Here is a 13,822-nt window from a genome sequence, read left to right as displayed (position 1 = left end):
TCAGTAGGAAATAACAGTTTACATTTCCAAAATTCCTTTTACCATTAATTGTAATAATCCAGTGAGATTTGTGTATGCACAAGGAGTCTGACAGCAGCCAGTGCTCCACAGAGATCTGATCTCATCATCATCAGTCTGTCTGGGATTGCAAGAAACAGGAAAAAATTGAGACAGACTAAATCCAGAGGAACTGTGGCAACGTCTCAAAGATGCTACAAGAAACCAACCTAGTATTTTGTAATAAAACCACATACAGTGTCAACATATTTTATACATATTATATTATATACGTATTATGAACATTTGATATTAAAATTTTATTATTTTGCATTTATATATTTGAATAAGCATATTTGTTAAAGTCTCACTACACGTTTCCAAACTGAATGAGAACATTGCTTAGTCTTTCAAGAGACTAATTTCTAAAGTTCCTATTATCTGCTTTTTTTCAAATATTGTGTAATACTGCCTGAATCCTGAGAGATATTATCTTTCCTCCTTCAGCTCTTCCTAAACCATTCATGTTCTAAGAGCTTGTCTAAAGTCAGGCTGCTGCTCTTGCACTGGTTTAGCAGATCACAGCATTCTGTACAAGTTTTCAAGAAAGAAATGGTTAGTCATGTATTGTATGCTATGATCACATCATGACATGTGAATGTTGTCATGTATTAAATTATATTCTGAAATGTCTGTTATTTTTAGCATACTGTGGCCATGTACTACACTTCTCAGTTTGTCACCTTGATTTTACATATCATCTGATCATTTTTAGACATTTTGTCTGTCAATTGTCTCATTTATATTTTAGAAGTTGGTGAGAACTCTTTAAGATTTTGCAGAGTATGTGTGTGTTTAACTGTGTTACTGTCATAGTGTGTTGTCTTCTTACCACTGGATAAAGTGGAGGAGGGAATCATCTGCACATCAACAAAACTGATTCCATTCACCATTCTGAACAGCAAAACACCCAAAGACTTGACCGTAGCTTTGACTGCTGGGCACTCTGTGTACTCTGCTCATGTAGGCAAGAGATTGAGAGTTGAGCATCACTTGCTAGATTCATCTGCAAGCCATTAGTTTATTTTAAGATGACAGAGAAAATAGGACTAAATTCCCTAAAAAGTCAACTTACCTTCATAATCAGAAGTTTCGAAATGTTTGCCACAGCCAAAGTCTATTAATTTGAGCTGCAGTGTCTCTGTGTTGACCAGGATGTTGTCCGACTTGATGTCACGGTGAAAGACACCTCGGTCAAGACAATGTTTGGCTGCGAGCACCACTTGGCGCATTAAGCCACGTGCCACAGTTTCTTCAAGGTAACCTCCATTGCTCAAGGTGAAGCTGAGCAAGGTCTTACATGGATGTGGATATTCCAAAATCAAGACGTAACGATAATGCTGCTCAAACCACTCATACATTTGGACAATGTAGGGGCTTTTGGGAGACTCTCGCACCAACAGATTTAGAGCCACTTCCACAAGCAGGGGTCTGATACACCCAGGCTAGAGAAAGTGATAGGCAAAGAGTTAGCTATTATCTTTTGCTTCCATGTGTCTTCCATGTTTGTATTTAGTTCATACAGTAGGGTATAAAGTCTGAGATCACTAGGAAAAATGGCTCTGTTTGGCATTCATTTCTAAGTGACATTAGCACTCTCAGATTTCAGCACCGGACACAAACACTCTTTGCATCACTATAACATCTTGCTTAGACAACTTTTGCCCCGATTCATCCAGACCAGCACACACCACCTCCTCTGCCCCCTGGCTGTCTGATGTTTTCTAGGAACTTCGCTCTAGGATCACGGCTGCAGAGAGGAAGTTGTGCAAATTAAAAAAAAAAACCTCTACTGACCTTAGTGTATATCAGTCACTCCTCTCTTCCTTCTCTGCAATTGTCTCCACTGCTAAAACAACATACTACCACAACAAAATTAACAACTGTTCTGACTCTTGCACCCTTTTCAAAACTTTTTCTTCCCTTCTTTGTCCTCCTCCATCCCCTCCTCCTTCATCAACTCATACTGCTGATGACTTTACGATATTCTTCATGAATAAAACAAGAACCATCAGTGACCGATTCTCCACACCACAAACTGATGAAAACTTCGAAACCACGAATACTCATTCTCTCTCCTCCTTCTCTCCACTCTTGGAGGCAGACATTTCTAAACTTATCCTTTCCAATTATCCTACTACCTGTCCGGTTGATCCTATCCCCACTCACCTCCTGCAGGCCGTTTCTTCTTCAGCACTTTTAGAAAACTACAGACTACAGAATGGATCCCTTCTTCCATTCATTGCAAAGACACTTGAGTGAGTTGTGTTCAACCAACTCTCTATGTTTCTTGAACAGAGCAACAGACAGCAACCAATCTGGCTTCAAAAGTTGCCGCTCAACTGAGACCACACTGCTCTTGGTTACTGAAACCCTGACACTGGCAAGAGCAGCTTCCAAATCCTCAGTACTAATCTTGCTGGATCTGACTGCTGCTTTTGACACAGTTAACCACCAGATCCTCCTGTCCACTCTTATGAAAATGGGCATCTCAGGAACTGCACTCCAGTGGTTCAAGTCTTACCTCTCAGGTAGGTCATGCAGGGTGTCTTGGAGGGGTGAGGTTTCTAAGTTTCAACTTCTTGTTACTGGGGTTCCTCAAGGCTCAGTGCTTGGACCACTTCTCTTCTCCATCTATATGTCATCTTAAGGATCTGTCATTCAGAAGCATGGCTTTTCTTATCACTGCTATGCACTCAACTTCTCATTCCAACCAGATCATCTGACAGTAGCTGCTCACACTGCAGTATGTATATTCTGACAGACATTTCTGGCTGGGTGAAGGATCATAACCTTTAACTCAACCTTGCTAAGACAGAAATGCTCATGGTCTCAGCCAACCCAGCACTTCATCACTATGTCTCTATACAACTAGGTTCATCACCCATAACTCCTTCCAGGACAGCCAGGAACCTTGGAGTTGTGATTGATGATCAGTTAAGCTTCACAGACCATATTGCTACAGCGGCCAGGTCCTGCAGATTTGCCCTATACAACATTAGGAAGATTAGACCCTTCCTATCAGAGCACACCGCACAACTCCTTGTCCAAGCTCTTGTTCTCTCCAGACTGGACTATTGTAAAGCTCTCTTGGCAGGCCTTTCTACATTTACTATCAAGCCTCTGCGACTGATCCAGAATGCAGCAGCGAGAGTGGTCTTTAAGAAAGCTCACGTCACACCTCTCTTCATCAGCTTGCGCTGGCTGCCAACAGCCACTCGCATCAAATTCAAGGTACTGATGCTTGCCTACAAGACAACCTTTGGCTCTTCACCGATATACCTAAACTCAGTTGTTCAGACGTATGCGCCCTCCAGAAACTTGTGTTCTGCAAGTGAACGACGACTTGTGGTGCCATCACAAAGAGGCACAAAATCACTCTCACTGACCTTTTCCTGGACTGTTACCAGCTGGTAGAACGACCTGCCTATCTCAGTCCGAGCAGCTGAATCTTTAGCCATTTCCAAAAACACATCTTTTTTTTTTGCCATCACCTGACCAATTAATACTAGCATTTACCTATTTTATTCTATTCTATTCTATTCTATTCAGTCTAATTTATAAAAATTAGTTTGTCTAGTTGGTCTGATTGCTTCTATTTTGTAAGTCGCTTTGGATAAAAGCATCTGCTAAATGACTAAATGCAAATGTAAATGTAAGTGAAAGCAAAATTTACTTTAAAATGAATTGACAATTTAAGTGAAAAGTTGGAGTGGAAAAAAGTGAAATTTGACCTTTTGTGCAAAGGAATTAACATGGTCATTGCCTCAAATGTCCTTATTTGAAGCATATAATTATTAAATTAAATATCATATTTATTTTTAGTTTTACATAACTTTAAGTAGTAACACTTTAGTACAGGGACCAATTCTCACTATTAGTTGCTTTTTAGCATGCCTATGATTAACATATTGGCTGTTTATTAGTGCTTATAAAGTATTCTGCATGACCATATTCTGCATCCCTAATCCTAACCAATACCTAAACTTAACTACCTTACTAACTATTAATAAGCAGCAAATAAGGAGTTTATTGAAGCAAAAGTAATAGTTAATGGTTGTTAATAGTGAGAATTGAACCTTAAAGTAAAGTGTGACCCTTTATTTTGCTTTACACTTTACACTCCACAGAATTATTGTTTATTTTCAATTTCAAATGGTTCAGATTTTCAATTTGCTCTCAGACTTTTGGACTCACCTGTACATTATATTTAAGTATAGATACAGTACATACATACATACATACAGTACATATATATATATATATATATATATATATATATATATATATATATATATATATATATATATATATATATATTTAATAGCTTGCCCACTTACAATATAAATAAAGCAATCCTGCACCGACTTGGTTAAAAATTTGATGGCAACCTGCAAAGAGAATAAATAAATTGATAAAATTATATAGCTTTCAATGTTTGTATATATGACAGTCTGTAAATTGTTTTATGTGAAATGGAGTAACTCCATAAAAATGTAATGATATTATTGATTCAAAAATTAAATATATTTGAAAAATAACTTGAAAAATGTAAAAAAAAAAAAAAAAAGACTAATGCTTTGCTCAAGTGAATTAATTTTTGGAATGTATTCATAATAATATTCTACACACTTGACATTATTATACCGCATTTAACATTTCAAAAAATAAATGCTGAAGATGATATAACCATTTTTCAAACATGTGGGAAACTTCTAACAACTTTTTTTCAGCCTGTAATAGTAGAAATAACTGTAAAAGAAAATGAACAACTGGCAAAATGTTTGATGAATAAAACCATAGTCATTTACCTTCTGGCCATCAGATCTACGGTTCCCCTCATACACAGTGCCAAAATGTCCTGATCCCAGTGACACTCCCACATCATAAAGGGAGAAAAATGATCCTGTAAAAAAAGAAAGAAAGAAAGAAAGAAAGAAAGAAAGAAAGAAAGAAAGAACATGTTAATATATGACATTGCTACTGTCTTTGATTAACAAACTCCAGTAGTTTAGTATGCTGGATGTCTGAATATTTATTAATGAAATGTGGCTTTTATAGAGATTTGTTTATTACATGTATATATTAATATTTATTTTAACCATGGAATCAAGAAAATAATAACAAGATCAAACTAAACTGCTTAATGCGCCACATGAAACATGCTCAATACTGGACAAGGGATTAGACAAATGGCTGGCACATAAATACAAATGTGCAACAACTGGAGAGAAGTTAAAATAAGCACACAAACACACACACACACACACACACACACACACACACACACACAATAACTATAGGAAAGAGTAATAATAATTACAAAAGACTCACCGGCAGCTGGACCCGGAAGTGGTGTTAACGCCGCATGAAGGCCAGATGGACCTGGGGCAGGTTCTGGCTCGGAATCAGGTGTCAGCTCATGATTGGACTGACATGAGACATTCACCGGCTGAGAATCAACCTGATCGGTATGATGTGTCAGCTCAAGATTGGATGCACCTGGCTGGGGATCAGCCAGATCTTGGGGAGCCATTGGCTCAAGGCTGGATGGAGGTGGTACAGATAATGGATCAGGACTGGTTGGATTGTTGTCAGGTGTCAGCTGGAGACTGGATGGACACGAGACAGAGAAAGGCTCAGGATCAGCTGGATCGGTGGTACGTGTCATCTCGACACTGGGTGCACCTGGGACAGCTGTTAACTCAGACTTGAGACCAGATGGGTCAGGGTCAGTCATTAACTCTAAACCGAGGCCGGAGGGACCTGGCTGAGGATCAGCTTGATCTTGCTGAGCCACTGGCTTGAAACTGAATTGCTCTGGGTCTACTTTGTTGCCCCTGTAGCAATACAGGACTGTACACTTCACAGCCCTCCATGTTTGCTGGAAGAATGCACACGTGCCTTTCATCTTCCTCATTTTGGTTTGCTTTTCTAAAAAGTGGCATAGAAGACCATAAGTGAAATACTGAGGTTAGCCCTCACCAGAAACAAGTACACAGAATTTTATATACATTTTATGTACATTATAATTTTAACTATTGTTTGTTATTTGAAATTAAAATGAAAGGTAATATATCTTAAACGGCACTGAATTATAACTTCATCACAAATCTGTAATTACAAAATATTTAAATGCATGATACACAAGTTTCAATAGAAATGACATCACCATTTTAGTTTATCATACATTCTGTCAGTACATTTTTACCATGTTTCAAATACATAGAAATAATTACGAAATGACATGCAGCATAAAGATGTACTTAAGTCCTAAGTGGGTTGAAAAAAGTTCATAATATACATACTGTAAATATATACTTTTATTGCAAATATCATGCAATTGAGGAAACATTACATTTAGCTATATTCTTTTACAGCAGGGCTCAATATTAAGCCTTGACATTTGATTGTCATAATCGGTCATTCAGTTGTTCAGGTAAAAAGGTTACTTGTCTGGAAGAAACTTTTTTTTTTTTTTTTTTTTATTTATTCTGCAGTAATATTCTCATCAGTGTTCCAACAGCTCTCACTTAAACAAGCATATTTCCCCACTTACATTGATTTCCAGGGGTTTCCCCCTTAACCTTACTAAATGTATGTGTCATCTTTTATGTCAAATTCTTAAACTGTATCAATAAACTCTGCTCTGCTGTGATTTTAGTTTGGAATAGATTTTGCATCGGTCAAATAGTGTCTAAAATGTAGTAAGTGGTATTAACTACTTGTTTACTGAACGTATAAAATCAATGTCACGTTTGCAATCGTACTGCTTTACGGGAAAACAGCACATCATGTTGTATCTTGCATACAGTATCTTGCATATCAGAATGTTGAACCCTGCTTTTACAGTATATTTCGGTAAGTACATTTTAACGTATAACAAAGGCTTACTTAAATTTCACAAAGACTGACATACATTTCCACATTGGCTTAACAAAAAAAAAATAATAATAATAAATAAATAAATAAATAAATAAATAAATGAAAGAAAGAAAGAAAGAAAGAAAGAAAGAAAGAAAGAAAGAAAGAAAGAAACATACTTGCTGGGCTCTAGTGTTTCCAGCTGTCTGTGTAGAGTTAAGGTTACGCAACATCAGCTGAGGATCTGCAGACAGTGAACTGCTGGAATTGAGCTCCACTGACTCCAGCCCGTTTTTGTATGAAAATTATATTTTCTGTATGTTGGTAAAATCTGCTCAGGTGATTGATCGTCTTCGCTACTGGACGGATTCTCAGTCAACTGAAAGCGCGTTTGTAGGAATTCTCGCGTGTGACGTAATAATACACTATAATATGCTTTCATGCGCATTCTAAGAAGTATACAGTGTTGGCAGCTTGGGCGGGTTCCCGGGCGGGTTCCCGCCCAATTTAGTTTTGTTTGTTTGTTTGTTTGTTTTTTGATCGTGCTGGACCGGAGAAAAAGTCATTGTGCCCATAATCTTCACTTCACAAATAAAATGTGTTTTATAAATTTAAATTTGTTCTCCAAGTACTAGAAATCTATCCGTTATGAAAAGCAGTCTGCGCTGTTGGCTGTGTAGATTATCGCTTATGTTTATTCCACTAAACGCAGTTTAATGTTCATTTTATGTTTTGTATATTTAAATCGTCAGATCTTGAACAGATTCAATCACCCGCAATCTTTTTTTCCTACACTGTAACATTGCTGCTGCAGACCCAGAGAAAGCAGGTAATGTAGCTATGTATAAAATAATAATCCCAGAAGTACTGGGATAACATAGCTTGGATGTAAACACTTGTCTACTGTAGTGATCAAAATACAGTAAATCACTTTTTTCAGTCACAAGTGACTTGACGCTTCCAATAAAAACGTAACGTGTAATATTCACAGGTGGCGACAACAAGTGACTGATAAAAAAACAACAAAAAAAAAATTCGTTCAAAAACCTTGATTGATTTATGTATGAAACAAAATTCTTTCAGCATCAGCAAGATCTTTATTGCCAGGTATGTTTTATATATACGAGGAATTTGTTTTGGTGACAGAAGCTTCCACAGCACAAACAGAACAACAGTAGCAAGACAGATAATAAAAAAATACAAGAATATGATAAATAAATAAATAAATAAATACCAATCTACAATAAATAAATAAATAAATAAATAAATAAAGTAGACAATATGTGGTATGTGTACAGGTGTGTAATGTATAAATGCAAGGAAATATAAAAAATAGGTAGGCCCTATGTGTGTTAAATAAATTGTTCATTCTAAGTCTTCCCCTGATGAGATGGGTTATACTAACTGTTAAATCAGAAAAAGCCATATTTATAATTTGCAATGTTTATGGATGTAACTCTCATATGGCAAACAGTTCTTTTTTTGCTAATATTTCTGTCATACTATGTAACATGCTGAAAACAACCCGAATGCCAAGTTAATAATTGCTGGTGACTTTAACAAAGTTCCTGATGTTTTTATGGATACATATTCAAAGAAAATGTAAAAAAAAAAAACATGTTCAAAACATTTCCCATCATTATGCTCCTTTTATGCATCATCCTTTAATTGATATCTCCTTGCAGACTGTTCAGACTTCTAACAGCCTCCGTGGTTACTGGAAATTGAATAACTCTCTTTAAGAAGATAGAATTTTCATAAGAAATATTGAAGCTTTAGCTACTGGTATATTTAATTCAGAGATTACAGATTTTGTCTCTAAATGGGAGATATTTAAATTTAAATCCAGACATGTGATTAAACAAAGTAAGGACAAAAAAAAAAAAAAAAAAGGATAGAGACCACATGGAAACAGAATTGTTGGATTAAACTGATAATCTTTGGAAAATTCAGATTCTCTCTTCAATACAGGATAGTGAGCTCCATTCTTTACAAGCAAAACTTAATAACTTACTAACAAGGTTAATGGAGCTTTTGTGTGCTCAAGAGCTATGTGGATAGAAAAGGGTGAGAGAAACAGCATTTTTTTTTTTTTTTTTTTTTTTTTTTTGCCCTTGAAAAAAGGAATTTTAAGAGAAAATCATTGTCAGCATTATGTATTAATAAATCCTTATGTGAGGACCCTAAATTATTTTCAGAATTTGTTAGCTCTTTTTATAAAAAATTATACCAATCTGAATTTAATTATGATATCTGCAAAGCATTTACTGATAATATTCAAAATGTTATTAAATTGATAAATAAAGACTTTAAAAATCTTTGTGATTCTGATCTTAAAAAAAGAAGAAGAATTGCAGTTAGCTCTTTGACATATGAAAAAGGTAAGAGTCCAGGACCTGATGGACTTACGATTGAATTTTACCAACATTTCTGGTATATTTTAGAAGAGCCACTTTTCTTAATGTTCAATGATTGTATTAAAAAGAAGGCTTAATCTCCCTGATCCCTAAGCCAGATAAGGATCCCTGGATATTGATAACTGGAGACCTACAGTATCACTCTCTTGAATACAGATTACAAATTGATTGCATTAGTATACTGTATGCTAGAAGATTAAAATCGGGACTAGTTAAAAATTTGAATGAATCTCAAACAGGCTTTATGAAAAATAGACATATTAGTAGCAATATTTGTCTTATTTTTGACCTTTTAGACTATTCTGACCAGACAGAGTCAGGGGCTCTTGTTTTGTTTTTAGATTTTTGTAAAGCCTTCGATACAATTGAACATGGCTTCTTACTTCACTCTATGAAAGTTTTTGGGTTTGGAAATAATTTCATTGAGATTATAGAAATGTTTTACGAGAATATTAATAGTTCTATTATTTTGAATACGGGAACCTCTAAAAGATTTGGAATCCATTGTGGTGTACGCCAAGGTTTTCCGATGTCCCCCTTTCTGTTTTTATTAGTTGCTGAACTTCTCTCTATTCAAATCTTAAACAAGTGAAGTGTGAAGTGACGTGACATACAGCCAAGTATGGCGACCCATACTCAGAATTTGTGCTCCGCATTTAACCCATCCAAAGTGCACACACACAGCACACACACCGTGAACACACACCCGGAGCAGTGGGCAGCCATTTATGCTGCAGTGCCTGGGGAGCAGTTGGGGGTTCAGTGCCTTGCTCAAGGGCACCTCAGTCGTGGTATTGCATTATTATTGAAAGATAAAAAGTGAAAACAGGATTGTATTTCTAAATTTACTACATCTTCTGGTCTAAAGCTTAATCTTCATAAATGTGAAATTTTATACATACACGATTCTATAGACTCTATAGAATCTATTGAAAATATACCAGTTAAAGACTGTTAAATATCTGGGAATCTATATTTCTAAAAATAAAATTACCTGTTATTATGTCAAAAATCAAGAAAACTAAACATATCTTGAATAATTGGCTACAAAGGGTTCTTACCATTTTTGGGAGAGTATTACTGTCCAAAGCTGAAGGCCTTTCTAGATTCGTTTACCCTGCTCTTTCCATATATGTTAGTTATGAAATTTCCAAATATATCAATAAATATAGCTTTTATATGGAATAATAAACCTTATCAGTTAAAAATGGACATTATATCAGACAAAAGAGTGGAAGGTGGCTTAGAGATGATAGATTTTGACATTAACAATACTTTTAAACTTAATTGGTTAAGAAATTGTCTACAAAATGATAATTCTATGTGGTTCTTTATCCCACAATGTATTTTTCAGAAGACTTTGGGTTTTTTTTTCTTCTAAGATGTCATTTACTTCCATCACTTCTAGGAATAAATCATTATTTTTGCAAAGGTGGTTGGAAAGGAATATAAATTTTGTTTTAGATATGTTCTATGAGAGTGGGGACATTTTCTCTTATAAAGACTTTATGCATGTTTACAACTTTCCCATCCCTTTTAAAGAATTTCAACAAGTGGTTAAAGCTATTCCAAATGGATTGATACAACTGATAAATAATCACCTCTCTTTTGGAAGCAATGAAAGTATATTTTCAGAATTAAAAGTTGATGGTATTGAAAAATTTTCTTCCTCTTGTAATAATAAAAATATTAGACAAATATTGCAATCAAAACATAAAATCTCCCTTAGAGGAAAATTCTTTTGGAATTTGAAATTTCTGATATTAATTGGAAAATGACCTGGTTAAATCCTTTTAGATTTTGTATTTTGAATAAAGTTAAAGAGGTGCATTTCAAAACACTTCACAAAATTTACTCATGTAAAGTAGCTCTTTCTAAATTTATGGACATTGAAAATACTTGCAGTTTCTCTAACACACATGAGGAAGACTTTTTTTATAATTGTGATTTGTCTCTTAGATTTTGGCCTGATGTCAGTGCCTTTCTGTTTCTGCAAAGAAATGTTAAATATATGATATCTTTAAAAGATGTTATTTGTACTTATTCACACAATAGTAAAATCATTATGTCATTAACTTTTACATTTTTTAAGGTAAATATTATATTCATAAACAGAATTTTGCGAAAAGCATACCAAAGTGTAATCTATTTTTATCAGAAATTGAAACCTTGAAAAAGTCTCTAATGCAAATTAATAGCAAAAAGAATGACATATTGTTAGATTTCAATTTTTTTTTTTCTGGTATTGGTTCCCTGCTGCAATCTTTGAATATGTCCTAAGAAAAAAGGAAGAAACTTTTAACTATTGTTTACTGTAGTTGTTTCTAATTTTTTTTATTTTTATTTTAGATTTTATTTTGGTTTTCATATGTGGTTATTTCTTTATTTAATTAATTAATTTATTTTTCTTCTCTTAAACACTGTTTACAGTTTAAGATTGTTCCTATATTTTGTGTATCTGGATTTACTTGTTAATATTTTTTGTTTGTTCAATCATTCTTCTTTAAAAAACTTATTTATTTTATTTTATTTTATTTTAACAATTTGTTGAATGTTGAATATATTATTATTATTATTATTATTATTATTATTATTATTATTATTATTATAAATAGACTGCAGCAATTAGCATTTTGTAATTTAAGCTACGTTATTTTGTCTAGTTTTTTTTTTTTCTTCAGAATCACGGTATCCATACCATGATATCTATAAAAAAAAAAAATAAAATAAAATAAAATTTGAATGTCATGGTCATTTATCCACATGTAATGTAAACAAATAAATGACTTTAATTTCAGATAAAGCATCAAAGATGTGATCACATGAGTCTCAGTATGTATGAATGTATGGGAGCGGGGCTAAACCCCTAATCTCTCCCACTCAGCAACGCCCCTGATTGCACCTGTGGTAGGATATGTCTTGACACCTCTTTAAATAACTGTTACTCTGAAATCAAAGCACAGTTGAATGATAATTGAAATCAAATATGGGACTATGACACCTGCGTTGACATGTGCATACAGGTCTGACCAGGACTTTGCAACGTTTAAACTGTCCAGACTGGTATACTCATACACACACATTCAACTAATTTTACTTTTACATATGACTCTATTTCTGACTAGAACCGGAAAATCTGAGCATATCACACCAGTCCTCAGGTCCTCACACTGGCTTCCAGTTATATTTAGGATTGATTTTAAAGTACTTTTACAAGTTTATAAATCACTCAAGGCTTAGGACCTAAATACACTGCAGATATGTTCATTGAATATAAACCTAACAGACCACTCAGATCATTAGGATCAAGTCAGTTAGAAATACACAAAACAAGGGGAATCCGCTTTTAGCTATTTTGCTGCCCGCAGCTGGAACCAGAATACAAAAAAGATAAAATCTGCTAAAACAAAAGAAAAAATAAGCCAAAAAGGACAAAAACCTTCCATTATGGACTGAAAGCCTCTAGATGGCGCTGCAGAGGCGCGGCCGCCATTATGGACTGAAAGCTGCTGAAATCGTTAGCGCCAGTTTTGCTATAATTTTGTATAGAAATCTATACAAAACTTGAACTGGCTAGTAGCTGGCTAGTAGTACACTAGTTTCCGAAAGATGATCAGAGTTCTTTTTTTGTTTCATGTGTGCATTTGCTAGATTATACACTTTTTTTGACTAATGCTTCCATTCTATGTCAATGCCTTCTTCTCTCACAAAAAGAAAAAAAAAATACAAACAAACTTCTCATACACAAATGCACACACAATAGATGGTGGTGTCTGATTAATTACTGAGATCTTATGGCACCACTTCCATTTTAGTACTGTTTATAGTTCATGTGTGCACTTGCTAGATTGCACATCTTTTTTTTTGTACCTTTCCGTCTGTATGTGTACATTCACAGATTGTTTATTGTTTTTGTTCTTGCCATTGAAACGTTAACTGTGTGCACTTTCACTGAAGATGTTGAAAAACAAGTTGTTAATATTTTTGTGAAATTCTATGTAAAAGATGAACTGTCTTTAGAAATGCTAATTTATAATTTTATTTATTTATTTATTTATTTATTTATTTTTCCAAATCATATATATGGTGATGTTCACTAATGTCCAAAATCAACATTTGAATAAATCTTATTACTGTGTGTCTGCCTATATATATTATTTCATGAATTTCTGTTATTCATATAACAAGGAAAAATGCATAATAGAACATAAATATTGATAGATTAAAGGTTTGCAGTAATTTTATAATTGTATCTTTGCAAACCTTAAGTGGTAGGCTAATGAAGCCGATTCGGTGGGGGACATCCCCTTATGAAAAAGTACTATAGGAATCTTATAGTATTTTGGGACAAAATATTATAGTAATCTTATAGGAATACTAGGCCTGTAGTAATTTGGGACATACTACAGAAGTACGATAAGACTACTATAGAAATACTATAGCAGCTTAAAAATATTATAGAGGTATTACAGAACATCACAGAC

The 13,822-nt window shown here is 34.3% G+C and overlaps 1 protein-coding gene across 2 annotated transcripts; it reads right to left on the bottom strand.

Moving 5' to 3' along the window:
* Positions 1–238: 238 nt before the first annotated feature.
* Positions 239–6,220, bottom strand: LOC109106678 (serine/threonine-protein kinase pim-2-like). 2 transcript variants are annotated; one of them, XM_042741870.1, is made up of 6 exons: positions 5,392–6,217; positions 4,869–4,963; positions 4,398–4,448; positions 1,133–1,502; positions 890–1,012; positions 239–586 (listed from the first exon to the last, which is right to left on the bottom strand). In XM_042741870.1, exons 1-6 carry the CDS (start codon positions 5,975–5,977, stop codon positions 501–503), a joined length of 1,311 nt encoding a protein of 436 aa, XP_042597804.1. In that variant the 5' UTR covers positions 5,978–6,217; the 3' UTR covers positions 239–500. The 2 variants fall into 2 exon arrangements, with proteins under 2 accessions (XP_042597804.1, XP_042597803.1); XM_042741869.1 differs by lacking the exon at positions 239–586 and having other exon boundaries at positions 703–1,012; positions 5,392–6,220.
* Between the last annotated feature and the right edge of the window lie 7,602 nt (positions 6,221–13,822).

The sequence above is a fragment of the Cyprinus carpio genome, chromosome B16, assembly GCF_018340385.1.
Source record: "Cyprinus carpio isolate SPL01 chromosome B16, ASM1834038v1, whole genome shotgun sequence".
Classification (NCBI taxonomy): Eukaryota; Metazoa; Chordata; class Actinopteri; order Cypriniformes; family Cyprinidae; genus Cyprinus; species Cyprinus carpio.
Note: the sequence above shows the minus strand (reverse complement) of the source record. Positions and strands in the feature narration are given on the sequence as shown.